A 17,326-nucleotide genomic window follows, 5' to 3' on the forward strand; every position below is an offset into this window, starting at 1 on the left:
CTGTGGCAGAAGACGTTTTCGGCAGGAACTGCTCACCTCTGTGACAGAAGAAGCTAATACCCCTGGCACCTATGCTAGCATTTCGACTTCCTGAGGTTCAGCCAAGCATACAGCAACCCAGCCAGACATCTTGAGGTTCCCGCGCGGCTGGCACGCCAAGTGACCATGCTCGGGCCAACGGGGTGTGAGACGAGTGGTCAGTTCTACTCCGGGTCGCTTCCTCATCTCCTCCCTCTCTGCTCACGGCGCTCTGCCATCACATGCTCATCTTGTGCTGGGTTCTCTGCTCTACTGCTGGCTGGGGGGCGAGGGGGTGGTGGTGGTTAAGTCACCTCACCTCTGAGCCTGTCTTCTCACCCCCAGACCCCAGCAGAGCTGTTGTGAGACCCAAGTGAAGAGGCGCTTTCTTCGAGGAGCTCAGCACAGGGCCTGGCCCGAGTCAGGACTTCCGTAAATGCAGGCCAGCGTGGCTCCGGGCCCACCAGGCGCTCGGGTCCTTCCCAACCTCAGTTTCCCAAGCCCTACCTGTACACAGTTAACCTCACCCTCCCCATTTCCTCTATCTCCTTGTGCATTTCCACGGCCTTAACTCACGTTCAACTCAGTCTGCAGTCCAGACTCCTCGCCTTCCTGAAAGTCAAATCTGCAGAACTGCCAGCACCTCACATTTTCACCGTCCCCAGCTCCACAGAACTGCTTTCCCAGCCTCCCTGCTCTCCTGGCCTCAAAGGCAAAGGGCCGCCTCCTCCCGCCTGACACAGACCTGCCCACCCTCCACCTCAGGGTCACTCTGACCTCACCCTCCTTGCTGGGTGACTGCAACTGCTTCCTAACTGGTTTTTCTGCTCCTGCCCTGGCCCCCAAACTGCTCAGGCTCCTCCCAGAATCCTGAGTGATCCTTCAAATCACCACACTCTCCTGCCTCAATCTTCCAATGGTTTCTGAGACGTGAATTAAAATCTAGACTCCATATATCATATATCCGGCACAGCTGGATTCAAACCCAGGTCCCGCCAACTCCTTTACCCACTTTATTACAGTGCCGTGCCACACGCCATACTCCCCATGCCCCAACCTGGCCCTGTCTCAGCGTCCAAGAGCTTTCAAGTCTCGCCCACCGTTCACCCATGGAAGCCACCTGGGTCGGGTCATCTGCTCAGCGTCACGTGTTAAATCCTCATGTGGCGTTCCCAGGCAGACGGATCAGTAGGAAGCATGAAGCGGTAATAAGAACAATGGAAACAGAGGACTTACTATTAACTGGGGGCTCAGCCTGCGTCCGCCACTGTGCTCAGTGCTGTGCACACATTTTCAGAGAGGAGTGTGTGGGGCGGTCTGAGCACTGACACTTAGCAGCTCTTACCCTGCGCTGAGCACTGTATGAGCACTTTACACGCGCTCTTATTTCATCTTTGTGTCAGGCCACACTATCAGGCCCGTTTCACACATGAAGAATCAGAGGCAGGCAGACGTGAAGTACCTTGCCCAAGGTCACTTAGTCAGAAAGCGGCAGAGCTTGGGTCTGAATCCAGGTGGTCAGGACTCTCAGGCACTGCATCCAGATTTGCATCCAGCACGATCAGATAAATAACCTCCTAACTGTAGGATCTCCGGCCAATATATTACTTCACCTCTTCCTGCCTCAGTTTCCTCACCTACACAGCTGCTGTGAGATGAACCCGGAGAACGATGGGGACGTGCACTTACTGAGCACGGGCCCCCAGTCTGAGGACGTGAACTAACCCAATCTTCCCGAGAGGGGGTCGCGAGCACTGCCGGGCACGTGGTAGGCAGGGAAGCGGCAGCATTTATTATTACTGTTACTTAACGTTCACGTCAACGCTACGGCACGCACACGTTCATCCCTGCTCTGCACAGAAAAACTATAAGGAACAGTTAGGTTAAGTGACTCACCTAACGTCACCAGCTGCTGACTGTTAGCAGTGCCAACCTGGCTCCATCCGCCTCCAGACCCCTTTTCCCAATCCAGCCCCCACCCCACGAGTGCCCGGCACAGGGCAGACGCTCACAAAACAATGTGTTAAATCCCCAATGAGGCCTCTCTAGCAGGAACCCCCCCTGGCAGCCCCCACTCCGCCCGGGCCCCGGGGCCCCACCTCCTTACCTGTCAGGAAGGGCAAAAGCTCACTGCGGGTCCTTTCCACCCCAAGGGCCAGGGCGATGGTGGACAGTTTCTTGATGCTGTTGAGGCGAAGCTAATGAGAGAAAAGAACAGCAGGGTCAGAGAATCTTCGCAAGCCCCAACTTAGGGGTGTGGGACAGCTCTGGATCCAGACAGCCTCTGGAAGCCTCACTAATGTGTGGAAGGAGGTGGAACGGGGACTTGGCACACACCGACCAGGTGCATGAGTCAGTAACTACGATGGTAGCCGCGGCCTCAGAAAAAGCATGTAATGAGTCTTACGGAGCCAACACTCATTCTGTGGTGCTTCCCACACTCTAAACCACGCTTAGACCGCGCTCTAAAACCGTTCACTGCTTCCCCACACTCCCGATCCTCCTCCTCTGCTTTCGCCCCTCCTGCACCCAGCACCTGACAGGCTCCAAAAGGGGCGGCCACGTTCCAGCACGTTTACTCTGTGGTCCTAGGCCAGGCACTCACACGACAACCCTGAGGGCAGAGTTGTGGTAAGCCCCGTTCTATATAGGGGGAAACAGGCTCAGGGAGCAAAAGTCCCTTCTACAAGTCACACAGCTCACATGGCGTGGGGCAGGGACCGAAACCCAGGACCACCAGCTAGCAGTGATGACGACAGGACAAACAATATTACAACAACACTGCTACATAAACAGTAAACTGTAAACTACAGTAAACTGTAACAATACCACTAGTGTAACAGGTTGAATAGCGGCCCCCAAAAGCTATGCTCCCGTCCTAACCCCAGTAATCATGAACGTGAAAACAGGGACTCTGCAGATGTAATGAAGTCAGCATCTCAAGATGAGATCATCTAATTCAAGGGGGAGCCCTGTGAAACAGAAAATACGTTTACTGGTCCCTGCCCCTGTTCCTGCACAGAGCTCCTAAAACCCTTGCAACTTCCTAAGTGGTAAAAGCACTAAGAGCATCTTCCATTTTAATATTTGGTTTATGACCCTGATTCCTGACACAGAGCTCCTAAATCCCTTGGAATTTCCTAAGTGACAGGAATGTCTTTTGTTCTAATGAAGCAAATCTGGGTGGGCTCCTGGATGCGTGCTGGTCACCAGGAAGACCAAGCCACGGTCACAGCCGGGAACCCCCCATTACTGGGAAAGGGGCTGGAAATGGGAGCCGATGATCAATCATGCCTGCATGATGAAGCTTCCATAAAAACCCACAAAGTATAGGGTTTGGGGAGCTTCCAGGTTAGTGAACACATCCACGTACCAGGAGGGTGGTGCATCCCAAATGCAGGGGAACAGAAGCTCCTGTACTCAGGACCCTTCCAGACCTTACCCTGTAGGTAGCTCTTCACGTGGCTGTTCATCTGAATCCTTTAAACCTTTTATTAAATAAGCTGACAAATCTAAGTGTTTCCCTGAGTTCTGTGAGCTGTCCTGGCAAATAATCAAATGCAAGGACAGGGTCGTGGGAACCTCCAACTTGTAGCCAAGTCTGACAGAAGCTGTGGGTGACGTGGGGACCTATTACTCGCAACAGGCATCTGAGGTCGGGGGTCTCGGGGTACCGCGCCCTTAACCTGCGGGATCTGTGCTGACTCCAGTTAGTGTCAGAACTGAAAGGCACTGTGGGACACCCAGCTGGAGTCACAGAGAACTGCCTGGCGTGAGGAAAACCTCACACGTGGTGTCAGAAGCGCTGAGTGTGGTAGTGCTTTGCTCTGCACGGCCAATGACCGTGTCCCAGTGAGACAGAGAAGGAGACATGGAGACACCATGGGGGAAGACCACGTGAAGATGGAGGGTGAGACCGAGGCGATGGGTCCACAAGCTAAGGAGCGTCAAGAACTGCCAGCTGCTGCCCAAAGCCAGGAGGGAGGCATGAACTGAATCTTCAGCCTCCGGGAGGAGCCAACGCCGCTGAGGCCTTGCTTCAACCTCTGGCCTCCAGAACGGTGAGAATCATTTCTGTTGCATTAAGCCACCAAGCGAGCGGTCACTTGTGGCACCAGGACTCTAACGCATCTGGCTAACACAGGAGCCGTCTCACACGGAGTACCTCCCAGGGAGGTCAGCATCCGACACCCCCTTCCCTCCCGCGGACACCGGCTCAGAGAGGCGGACACCGGCTCAGAGAGGCGGACACATGCAGACGCGAGCGCTGGCAGAGCAGGGACCTGGCACGCAGGCCCGGAACGGAAAGCCCTCTCGGTCCTCCAGTTCCACAGGGGCTGTGGCAGAATGAAGGGAGGTCACGCGCGTGGGAGTAGAAGGAAACACCCTTGTGAATGAGTAAGCCACTGCCGGGCACCCAGAGGGCATCCTCTTCCTGGAAGGAGAGGCCGAACAAGAAGGCACGGGGCTCCCTGGGCGGGTTCTTTTCCCAAAGAGGTCTGCCTGCCAGTGACTGCGATCCCACGTGGGTCCCCCGGTCCAGGGGTTCAAAAGTCTCTCTGAGATTACAGACACTGGTGGGACTCTGAGCAAATGCTTTGGCAGCCTCAGCTCTCAGAAAAATGCACTCACAACTTCTCATACAATGTCACTGGGTTTTGGGGTTTAATCTGGTCCAAACGCTCACCTCTCTGGCAGCAATGAACCTCAAGATTAAGCGTCACGAGGCCTCCGTGTTATTTTTAGCCAAAAATTAAAACACATATACAGGCCAATAAAAACATAAAAGCAAAATATGGTAAACACTAACAGTTAATGAATATGGGTGGTAAATATAAACCTCTTCTGTAAATTGCCGGCAAGTGAATATTTTGAGCATTTTGGGCCACACAGTGTCCGTCCCAACTACTCACCTGTGCACTGGCACAAAAGCAGTCACGGAACCAGACGATATGCCAACAAATGGGCCAGGCTGTGTTCCCATAAAACTGCACTTGCAAAGCAGGCCGTGGGCTTAATGTCTGCTGGCCCTGGTACTAGCCTTTAAATGTTCTGTATGTTTGAAGTCTTCCATAATAAAATATCAGGGGGAGCACTGACTCAGTTGCCAGTTTCTTTCCACCTTGTTGCCTCCAAGTTGGATCTCTGGGTTTTTCTCTTGGCTGGGCTATGGGGAAATGTACAGGGGGGCCAGGGCCACACCACGTGAACGGCAGTCCTGAGCACAAGGAGATGGTGGCAAGGAATGATCATATGCATAATGCCAGCAACAACAGCTGCTAATGTTTACTGATCACTTACTATGGGCTTGGTAGCCTTCAAGTGCTTGATGTGGAGAATTACCATATTTGATCCCTAGAAATGGGTTCTGAGGCAGGTATTGTTATTGGAATCCTCCTTTTAAGGGTAAGGATGCTGATGCACAGAGAAGCTGTCATTTGCCAGAAAGTAGCAGAGCCCAGGCTGGAAGCCAGGAACCCTGACTCTTAATCTCAACATCACTATAGTTAAGGAAAGACGCCCAAGGGGTGGACGCATGAGAACCGGGGCATCTCTGCCATGGGAGAGAGCTCCCTTCCCTCCTGCTGTCCCTGGAGATTCTGGTTTTGGTGTCGTTGAGAACGTCAGATTACTTTCTTCAGCACAGACAGCACCGTGAACACTCAAGAAAGGCAGCACGGGGTGGTGCTCTGGAGCCACACGGCCTGGGTTCAAGGCTAAGCAGCTTTGCGTTATTAGCTATGGGATGTTGAGCCACTCTTTGCACCTTTCTGAGCCTCAATTTCCTCACCTGTGAACTGGGGATTACAACATCACCTATCCTCAGGTTACTGTGAGTGCCGAGTGACATATCCTGGGAACACCCTAGGACCAGCTAAGACAATAATGGCAGCTGTGTCCACTTCACCTGCTGTAGCACCTGATTTTGTTCAGGTATCAAGAAGGGCTATGTGGCAGCTGGGTAGGTATCCACTGACGTCTCTCTTCCCTTCTCTTCGAGGGAGATATTTCCGTGGTACATACTGTGTGCCAGGCACCGTTCTAGGTGCTTTCGTGTCTTAACTCACTGGATCCTCACAACCACCCCAGGAGGTAAACACAGGATCACCCACCACGTGACAGAGAAAACAAAGGCACAGGGAGGTTCAGTAACCTCACGCAGCTCAAAGGTGGCAGAGCCAGGATGGGAACCCAGCTACCTGGCTCTTCACCAGAACCATCAATTTGTATTTCTGTGTGTTTCCTTTGGGGGTGGGGGTACCCTGAGCAGGTCTAATAACAACCACAATTCCAAAAGAGAGGAAAGCATAGACGACCCTAGAAATATCTGCAACAGCTGAAATGAGATACGAACAGTCATGACTTCCACAGGCTTTGCTGACGCTATTTGCGCTCTGCTATCATAACACTACAGTTTGTAATAGAAGGAAAGGTAAACCGGAGTTCTAGGGTAGTGACAAAAAAGGCATTACTTTTCCCACCTGAATTCAGATGGGAATTCTCTGCTGGAATTCTAGACAGGCCCTGGGTTAAGAGCTCCTGCAATGGGCTACATTGCCTCTCGTAACCCCTGGGTTGCAGCTGTGCACACGATCCCCTCAAGACATTTCTGAACCGTGCCTGCATCCAACATGACTAGGAAATTAACGCCCAGCCAGTGAAATCCAAGCGGGAATGGTGTGTGTAACTTCTAGAAGTGTCCTTGAGAGGATCTGGGGTCACACTCTTCTTCCGAACAATGTGTAAGAGCCTGAGACCCTGACACCACGGAGTGCCACACCAGCTTGAACTGCCATCAGACAGGAGTCAGAAATAAACTTCAAGCTCATTTAAACTTCCTTTTGAATTTTCCTATGATTTACAGCCAAACTGAATCCCAATGAACTCAGCACATGACCTAGTTCTGGACAAGGAGCAAGTTGGCCAAGGAGCTTCCAAAAAAGATTTTCTTCCTTGGGAAATAAGGGAGAAGGACAGAACAAAACAAAACAAAACAAAACAAAACAAAACAAAAACAAACACAAACAACCCTCTCTGTCCTGGGTCGGCCCCTGCTTTCAGTGTGGTCCTGGGAGGACTTAATGACAGCAGACACTGCAGCAATCTTGTGACCACACTAGGCAGGTCAAAAAACCAGCATACTCTGACCCAATTCTGTGATATCCTTGAGCTGCTGAACTCATTACAGAAGGGAAAAACGAACCCTTACTTGTAGGGACAACTGTTGGGCTCTCTGTGACATTCCTGATGGAGTAGCTACCGACATCAATGAGAAATAAGAAAAGAAGAAGAAGAAGAAGAAAAAAAAAAAGAAATCCTTCCTGTTCCTTGATCATGTCACAGTGCTGGAAGAGTACCCTGTGCACTGTCCCCCAAACTGGCCCCTGGGCTGGGTCTGCCTGTATCCCCAGCAGTCTTCAGCACACAGCCCAGTACCCAACGACATGATGGATAAAATCTCCCGTCCTGCCACCACATCCACCTATAAAAAGCACTACTTGGCTTTTTAAGGCCCATGTTCCCATTCGATCCACAAAGCCTCCCTGACGTGAACATGCACAGTGTGACCCCAGGGAGCTTTCCTGACCCAAGTGTGTATGGGGTGAGCCACACGCAGTCCATCTTCCCTTCACAATCAAGAGCGGAACCCAAAGGCCTTACTGTGGCCTCCGAGGCCCAAACACAATCTCGCCCCCGTCTCCCCACCCACTCTCACCGCCCACCACCCCCTTGCCCCCAGAAATCCTGTCACAACGGTTTCCTTGACAATAACCAACAAACCAATGCCACCCCAACTCTCCCCCAGCTCTTTGCACTTGCTGATGTGCTGTTTCCTCGGCCAGAGACACTGTCCCTCCAGACACCCCCGGTCTCTGCTGGATCCTCACACACGACCCTCCCAGGGAAAACAGCAGGCCATCGCTCTCCACATGCATGAACTCTCATCGCTCTTGACACAGACTTCTCTGTTCAGTTTGTCCTTCTCCACCCTGTGCGCCAAGCACCTAGGACAACACTTGGCATGGAGCTAGAACAAGAAATATTTGCCGGATTAATGTTTTCTCTCTCTTTTTTTTCAATAAAGGAAACACAGATGTTAGTACAAGCAGCAATAACAAGTTTCTTAGAGGAACGCGCTCCAAACTGGAACTGTTTGCAGCAGCTGGTGGCTGGCAATGGGGCAGTGGGGTCTGTGACGTAATGTGTGTGCTTTACCAAGGAGCTGCGGCCTGGGGAAGTGCCCAGTGAGTGACAGAAGTCTCTCCACCTCCTCTAACGCCCTATATATCTTGCCTCCTTATTCCACAAAGGATCACGTTTCTAAATGAACACAATGTGTGTGGGTGTGAAAAATGAAGCATCCACCTGGCAATCGTTCAGCACTGCTGAAGAGTGGAAATGGGCATCACAACCTCTATTTCTAGATCACGTGAATTTTTTAGTAACAAAGGAGCGTGTACTCTGGCTTTCCCCATTAGCTAAGGGCTCCCAGGCCAGTCTGGCCACTCGGAGCTTTGGTTTCCTCACGAGAAGAGTGGGAATCACAACAGTGCCTATGGACTCACAGGATTGCTGGGATGATCTAACGAGGGAAACCTAGAGACAGAGCCTGGCAGGTACCAAGCACGTAAGTATTACTGTTATTCTTATCATGTCTCTTGTGTATTTCGCTTTTCGTGGGGGAGGTGGCGGAGGTGGGGGAGGAACAACAGTAATCTCTCCCCCCCTCAGAAACTGCAGCACTAGAGTGAGTACCTCCCACCGCAGCCGGCCTGGCATGATGATTATTTATGGACGCGCCTGTCTCCCTGGTTTGGAAAGTGACTGGTCTCTGGGACGAGGGTCAGGACTGTTACCAGTGGTGATTCCTGAACCTTTGACAGGGCTGAGCACACTAAAAGGCATAAATAGAAACGATTTAATTTACAGAGTACTTACTACATGCCAGGCACACAGCCAGGTACTCTACACATGTTCTCTCTTGCTATTCTGGTAACCCCACAAGAGGTAGACGCCAGCCCTGTGTTCATTCCACAGACGGGCAAGTGGGGTACAGAGAGGGGAACACAGGCCGCCCCGCGAACCGTGGCAGAACCTGGAACTCGCACCCAGTTCTGCACTACCATCCTACACAACTTCTCTTTCTCTAGTTTAAACTCTCAGACAGCAACCTCATTTCTAAGGTCTGCTTCACCAATCCCCCATGCATTCCACAAAAAGAAGTCAAGGCTTGTAACGCCACGTTCCTAAGACATGGCCATGGGGCGTGCTGCTGCAAGGTCTCAGACGGTGGCTAGTGACTGCCCTGTCTACGAGGTACAGCTTGCTAACCCAGCCTGTTTGTCTTCCATCCTCTTTTCTTTTAAACAATCAAGGCCAGAAGCGCTGAGTAGTAACTCACAAATTTCGAATCCAGGATTTCGAATCCTGGTCTGCTTCCACCCATGACATGGTCTCCCTGTGTCACTTCCAGGCTTTGTGTCCTCAGGGGGCTCAGCTGAGTGGTGAGGAGTGCTGCCCTGAAACCCAGTGTCCCTGGCTAACTGCTAGTGTCACTACTTACCAGGTTGCGGGACACCAACTGAGTATCCTCATGTATTAAATGTGAAGATTCACAGCCAAATTTGCAAACTGATTTAAACAAGGCGATTGTAAAAGACACTTCTGAAGCAATTGAGGAGATCTGATTATGCACTGAGGTTTAGGGGATACTGAACAATCACTGATGCAGATGATGGCACTGTGATTAGAGGTGCTATGTGGGAGAAAGCATGTGGGAGAAAATGTCTGAAGCCTGGGACTGGTTTTAAAATACTTATAAACGGGGGTTCCTGGGTGGCTCAGTCAGTTAAGCGTCCGATTTTGGCTCAGGTCATGATCTCAAAGTTCATGGGTCCGAGACCCGCATCGGGGTCTGTGCTGACAGCTCAGAGCCTGGAGCCTGCTTCAGATTTTGTGTCTCCCTCTCTCTCTGCCCCTCCCCCACCTGCACTCTGTCTCTCAAAAATAAACATTAATAAAAAATGTTTAAAATACTTAAAACAAACAAACGACCCCCCACCCCTGCCAAAACCTGAGGGAGGGAAAGGAACACAGGAAAAAAAGTTGATATTTGATATTTAACCATTGAAAAAACTTTTTTTTTTTTTAAATTTTTTTTTTCAATGTTTATTTATTTTTGGGACAGAGAGAGACAGAGCATGAACGGGGGAGGGGCAGAGAGAGAGGGAGACACAGAATCGGAAACAGGCTCCAGGCTCTGAGCCATCAGCCCAGAGCCCGACGCGGGGCTCGAACTCACGGACCGCGAGATCGTGACCTGAGCTGAAGTCGGACGCTTAACCGACTGTGCCACCCAGGCGCCCCTAAAAAAACTTTTAATTTTTTTTAATGTTTATTTTTGAGAGAAAGGGTAGACAGAGCGGGAGTGAGAGAGAGGCAGAGAGAGAGAGGGAAACACAGAAATCCAAGCAGGCTCCAGGCTCCGAGCCGCCAGCACAGAGCCCGATGCAGGGCTCGAACCCACGAATTGGGGAGATCATGACCTGAGCCGAAGTCGGACACTCAACCGACTGGGTCACCCGGGCACCCCTTCTGAAAAAAACTTTTAAAGGAAAGTAGGAAAGATGTTTTTGTGAAGATTCAAGTAACACACACTGAGTACTCAGCAGCATGCCGCCGGGCACATGGCAGGAGTTCTAGACCTCAGCACTACGGGACCGTCTCCGCGGTGGGGGTCGTCCTGTGCTGCATAGGACGCTGAGCAGCATCCCCGCACCGGATGCCAGACGCACTCTCCCACCAGTCGCGACAGCCCAAAATATCTCCACATTTGTCTCCTGGGGAAACGAAGTCACCCCAAGTCAAGAACCACGGCTCTAGAGTGATCACGAATAGTTTTTAAAAATGCCCGAAGCCCCTCACCTTGACAGACAAAGCCCCCATTATCTCAGCACCACTAAGACTACTCCCGGCCAACACTTACCGAACACTTAGAATTCGTCAAGCACTGTTCTAAGCATTTTCCACAGGCTATACTACTGAATCCTCACAACACCCTTAGGAACTCCCAAATGACAAAACCACTCCATTTTATAGACGAGAAGACTGAGAGAGAGACAGCCTAACAGAGACCCACCCTCTCAGCCAGGGGACCATGCTGTCAGTATCACCGTGTCCCAAGCACCCGTGGATACTGCAACCTGGCCTCTGCCACTCACGGACTGGGCAGGCCTTACTTAAGGGACACCATCTTTCTGCACATCACCTTCCCGAGTATAAACAATGAGCTACCACGACCACTGACCAAGGTCGTCACTACCGCATGCCTACTTCTAAGCAGCCACTTAACGTGTCGGGTCTACCGCATCTTCACAACCTCCATGGCAGATGCTGCTTCTTCATCATTATCCCCACTCTCAGGACGAGGAATCCGGGCCCAGTGAGGACAAGGAACTGGTCCAAGGATACACAGGGAGCAAAGTGGCGGAGCTGGGATTCAAAGCTCAGTCATCCTTGACTCCCCCTTCACCACCCACCACATTATATCCTATCCACCGGCAAACCCCAACAGCCCTTCTCTCAACAGACCTGGAATCTAACCTCTTCTCCCTACATACGTGCCGACACCAGTCCTGGGTGCTCTGCGACGGCACCCCAGCAGGTCTATCTGCTCCTGCCCAGCCCCCACTAAACAGCCACAAGGATCCTTTAGAATTAAGTCAGAACACGTCATTCCTCCAGCCAAAGCCTTGCAGCATCACCAGAGCCTTTGCTCTGGTCCACAGGCCTTCACTCCATCTCGTTTCAGACTGGTCCTCACCTCTCACCACTTTGCCATTCATTCTGCTTTAGCCACGCCTCCGGCCTGCTGGCCGTTCTCTAAACACAAGGGGCACGCTCCCACCTCAGGGCCTTTGTACCAACGTACCAACAGCTGGGAGAGTCCTCCCTGCCCCCAATTCATTCAAGTCCTTACTCCCGATCCCTTCCTCACAGAACCTTCCCTACACACCCTGTCTAAAAAGCAGCCCGGGGCTTGCTGTATTCCCGGGTCACTGCCTTATTTTTCTAATAAACAATTACTGCCACTGACATCACATTCTTGATCCGTCTGCCTCCTCTACTAGAACGCAAGTCCCACAAAGGCAGCAGCTTTGCTCTTTTACTCCCCAGTGTATCCTACCCTTTAAAGTTTATTTATTTATTATTTAGAGAGACAGGATGGGCATGCATGCACATGCGCACACAAGTGGGGGAGGGGCAGAGAGGAGAGAGAAAGAATCTCAAGCAGGCTCCACACCGTCAGTGCAGAGCCAGATGTGGGACTCCAACTCACGAACTATGAGATCATGACCTGAGCCAAAACCAAGAGCCAGATGCTTAACTGAATGAACCACTCAGGCACCCCTCTCCTAGCATTTAAAACAGTTTGGTGCGTAGGAGGTGCTGAACAAGTATCAGCTGAGAAATGAATCAAGACTAGAGGATTGCAAATCCCATGTTTTTTCTAGTATCTTAGGCTGTCTCATTAAAGGCCAGTTAAAGTATCTGGCATGTGGAAATAGCAAGTTTCTGTCCCTCCCCAAATACTGTCCTCTCCTCAGGTCTTACCCTTCCTTTGGGAACCTTTCCCGGGTCCTTCACTTTTCAGCTGCATAAATCTGGCCAAGTTACTTACTGTGCTGTGCTTGTTTCCCCATCCGGAAAATATAGGTACACACAGGACCCACTTCAGAGAATGGCTATGAGAATTCAGTAAGCCCACAAATGTACTGCCTTTTGTAGCCATTAGCTTAGAGCGATCACCCAACAGACATCAGCTATCATTACTATTTATCCAACCCTTTGTGAGCTCCTGTATCACTGGATATCATAGGCACCACCACAGGCCTTCCTGGTGATGACTGTGACTTTGGGTTCTGTTCTGAGGCCTGTACTGAGCCTCTGAATCCTGAGAGATGAATCAGAGCCAAGCCCTGTCCTCAGAAAGACCATACACATGGACACAGATGCAATCTCTGAGATTCTGCCTCTGATTCTTAGGAAAATGTTCAAATTCCTTTCACACCCAGATCTGTATATATCTGTGTGAAAAGATTTGGAAAAAACACAAGGGAAAAGTGCAAGTTGCAGAAAAAAATATTTAATGTTTAAAAAAATAAAAAGCCACTTGCTTTCTTTTTCTATGTTTGACTGGAGCACACTCAAATACAGTGCAGACTCCAAAAGAAATCTAATGCAGATAATAAATGCAAGCCATAGATCTAAGTTTATATCTTCTGGTAACATTAAAAAAATAAGAAGCATGCAAAATTAATCTTAATAGATTTTATTCAGCCTGCTATAACAAAATTTTTATCATTTCAACAGGTAATCAAGATAAAAAGCTTCACTCCATTCTCCATTGTGTGTCTTTGAAATCTGGTATGCATTTAACTTCCAAGTACATCTCAACTCAAACTAGCCATATTTCACGTGTTCAATAGCCATATATGGAGAGTGGCTACCACACTGAACTGCACACGCCTATGAAGATTTGTAAGGACCTGACAACATGGGTTACTCTGGGGGCGGGGAGGAGAGGATGGGATTTGCTACAGGGATGGTTTAAGTCAAAGGTTGGCACTCTCTTTTCTGTAAAGAACCAGGCAGTACATACATTAGGCGTAAAGGGGCCAGACTGTCTCTGTTCTCAATTCTACCCCACTGTTGTGTCACAAAAGCAGCCATGGACAGTACGTAAACGAATGGGTCTGTGTTTTCAATAAAACTTTATTAAAAATAAATAGACAAAGGGCCACCCGTGGCCATTTGCCAACCCCTGTGATGATGAAAGATAGAAGCAGAAAACGTCCACCTTTAGCCCAGAAGGCTGACCTATAGCTTGCCTACTTTCAATAAGGACCAAATATGTACTAGTTACTACATTCTTAAAGAGGCTCATGACTGCCTGTACATCTCACCCATAGTTAATATCAAGCTAAATGATAATCACTAGAAAAACCTTCTGAAAGTAGTTTTAGGAGTAGAAATTCTAAGAAAACATTTATGATCTAATACTCCCTGCAAAATCCCTCACCCTTGAGCACTAAGCATATAATAACCACTGGCTACATACAGCCAAAGTGCAGCTCTTTCTGCCCACAGGTCCTGTCCCTGTGCTACTTAAATAAATTTACTAAGCTGCACCATAAAATATCTCAAGAATTCTTTTCTGACCGTCGATCCAGGAACACCTGGTTTAAGTGATTGCTCAGGACAGCCTTGTGAGTCATGACCCCTTTCACCTTCATCTCCCAACACCAACAGCTCATTCTCTTGGCTCCAGCTACATTGGGCTTCCTGCAGTTCCCAGAACACGTGCTGCACCATTCCTGCCTCAGGACCTTTGCACTTGATTCTTTTAGCTGAATGCTATTCCCCAGACATCCATGGGGCCTGCTTTTCACTTCACATCTCTGTTCAAATGTCCCCTTCTCAATAAGGCCTTCCCTAGCCATTCTATCTGAACCTGTAACACTCTCCTGTCCTCCCCATCCCTGCTTCATTTTTGTCCAAAGCACTTTTACCATCCTGACAGCATACGTTTTACTTAACTGTCTTATTATCTGCTTCCCCACATGGCAACATAAAGCTCCAGGAGGCGGGTAGTTTTTGTTCATCTTGTTCCCTGCCGTGTACCTGTGCCTAGAACAATGCCCTACCCAGAGGAGAGGCCCAATAAATACTTACCGATTCACTATCACAATACGCTGTTGTTTCCTCCCATGACACACGTGTTAATAATGTATTCAGCTGTTTCACATCTGCCTCTTGTATAACAAATGGTGTCACCATTATATCCTCAGCACCATAAGTGATACGTGGCAGGTGTTTACTGAACAAATGAATTTACACAACAGCCCCATGAACCAGATAATGACCTCCATTTGAGAGAAGAGGAAATCAAGGCTTAAGGAGATTAACCAACTTGCCCATGTCTATTAGCAAGAAGTGGAAGAGCCAGGAGTACAACAGCAACCGGTCTGACTCCAGAGCCAGAAAGCTCTACCTCGAGATCACTCAGAGGCTGGGCCCAGCGCAATCCGCTCAATTTTATAAACAGACAAATTCTGGCCCCTATAAAGGGAGGACGGGACCTCTTCAATTACTTCTCACTCCAATAATTGTAGCCAACGTTTATTAGGCCCTCATAACAACTAAGCACCGTTCTATTTTACTTGCGGTATTAACTCCTTCAGTCCATCACAAGCACTCAGTGAGGCCTGAACTATCATTAGCCCACGTTTCGGGGAAAGCGGGCCCAGAGCCGTGAAGTAATGTGCACAAGGTCACACGACGGGTGGGAGGTGGAGCTGGGATGGGCAAACCGTGGAGTCCTTAGTCTTCTCAACCCTTGGCCAGCCCGGCTCAGCCGGGCTGCCATCCCACTCACCAGAAAAGTGTTAGCCTGTTTAGTAAACTGCCCACCCGCAGTTCGCAGGATCCCAAAAGCGGGGGGAAAGAATTTCTACCTCGAAATCCGCTCTTAAATTTAGCTAGTTGCCCCCTTGGGAGTGGGGTTTTCGCCGCCCCTCCCCTCCGGGAATCTACACCAAAACTGAAGAGGGAGGGAGAGCAGGAACTGGAGAGACAGCCGTCATCTCTCAGTCCCCATTTAGAGACTTTACCCCCATAGCGCTAAGGCCTAGCCGCCGGATCTCCCAGGAAGGGGAAAACCTACCCGGGTCCCGACCCACCAGGCGCCCCTCCCCCACTCGGAGCAAGTCGCACACCCTCCCCATCCCAAAGGGCCACTCAGGGGCTGCGGCCAATCACCGAGGCTTTCCCTCCGCCCACCCAGTGGCCCGACCCCCTCCCCGGCCAAAGCTTCCCAGGACCCCGGCAGCCGCATGCACTCGACAGGGCAGGCCTGGGACCCTCCAGGGTGGCCTGCCTCCCGCCCTCCGGTGGGCCGAGACCCAATCCCCGGCGCCGTCTCATCCAGTCCTGGCACCCGAAGACGTGAGAGCTGGACGCTGATTGGCCGCGGCCCCCTTCCGCCGCTCCCAGCGAACACTGAGCTTTCTCCGCGAGGGCCGTCCGTGCCCCCATTACCCCTTCCCGGCTTCCCCAAGTTCCCCGTGGCCTCCGGACCTGGACATCCTCGTTGCGGAGTTCGTCTATCAGCACCGCGATGGGGTAAAGCGAGTCGTCGCCGTCCGCCGCCGCCATCTTGGCTCCGTCCCGTTCCTGTCAGACCGCGGCCAGCGCCGTGCTGAACCCGGTGCAGGGAGGGGCAGGGATGGAAAGAGGACGAAAGACGAGCGTGGGGGCGCCCGAGCCACTTTACAGGGGCTGCCCCACGGTCATTGGCCGCGCTACGCCAGGCCAAGCCTGCATTTCGTTGGTCCGGACAAGTGAAGCCCCGCCCACTGCCCATTTGCCATTGGTCGAGGGGACGAGCTGAAGCTGCCTAAGTATAGCAGAGAGGGGAAGGAAACGGAAGTGCGTGGTATCTTAGCGACCAAGATTATGCCCGCCTACGTTGCCGCTAACAACGGCCCAGAGGAGCGGCTGTTTTAGCCAATGAAGGGCGGAATCGAAGGAGGCAAAACCTGCCTTCTGGCGAGCCTGCACAAAGCTTCTGCGCCGGCGTCGCTAGGGTTGCATGACGTCATGTGGGGAGCGAGACAGTCTGCAGGTTTTGGCTTGTGAGCTGGTGGCTCTAGTGGCTGATGGATCTGTCCCCAGCAACTTTGTGAAGGAGGAGTAGGGGTTGAGGCTTTGGTTTTACGCTTTATTTTGCGGAGGCCCACACAAGGGCGGAGACTTGCCTTACTTTCTGCCTGAAGCTCAAGCCCCGTGTGGTTCTGGTTCCAAAGCAGTGTTTAGGCACATCCATTCCCCGTTTTGCACTTCAGCAGTCCTGGAAAATTAGAGCCCTCTCCGTACATCGTGCTTTTTCACGTGAAACAGCATTTGTCCAAACCATCTCTTCTACTTGGAGAGCAGTTCCTATTTAATGCTCAGATCTCTGCATAAATGTCTCCCCTTCCCTGCCTCTCTTCAGGCTTGGTCCTCCAGTCCCCGGAACCACACACCACCACCACCACCCCACCCTGAACCCACGTATCTCTCAGTCTCTCATCTGTCTGTCCCAGAATTTCTATCCCTGGGCTGGCACTGTGACTATGCGCTGGAGTCTTACCTCTCACAGAGTGGGAGCAGTGTTGGGTCTTACTAATTAATCTCTATTCCAAGCTTTACTCAACACAGCCCCCCACCACATTTTAAGAGCACCTTAACACAGGGAGTTGGGGAA

At 51.0% G+C, this 17,326-nt stretch overlaps 1 protein-coding gene across 1 annotated transcript in view; it reads right to left on the reverse strand.

The window, feature by feature from the left end:
• PPP2R1A (protein phosphatase 2 scaffold subunit Aalpha) overlaps positions 1-16,331 on the reverse strand; it is a 37,307-nt gene extending 20,976 nt beyond the window's left edge. The window contains exons 1-2 of the mRNA XM_047077484.1: positions 16,159-16,331; positions 2,126-2,216 (exon numbers count right to left, since the gene is read on the reverse strand). Coding sequence (XP_046933440.1) covers positions 2,126-2,216; positions 16,159-16,236 — 169 coding nt within the window. The 5' untranslated portion in view covers positions 16,237-16,331. The remainder of the gene's footprint in view (positions 1-2,125; positions 2,217-16,158) is intronic.
• Positions 16,332-17,326: the final 995 nt, after the last annotated feature.

This window comes from Lynx rufus, unplaced genomic scaffold (genome assembly GCF_022079265.1).
Source record: "Lynx rufus isolate CCGP_SWC_20201006 ecotype Redwood Valley unplaced genomic scaffold, mLynRuf1.p SCAF_16, whole genome shotgun sequence".
In the NCBI taxonomy this organism is placed as follows: domain Eukaryota; kingdom Metazoa; phylum Chordata; class Mammalia; order Carnivora; family Felidae; genus Lynx; species Lynx rufus.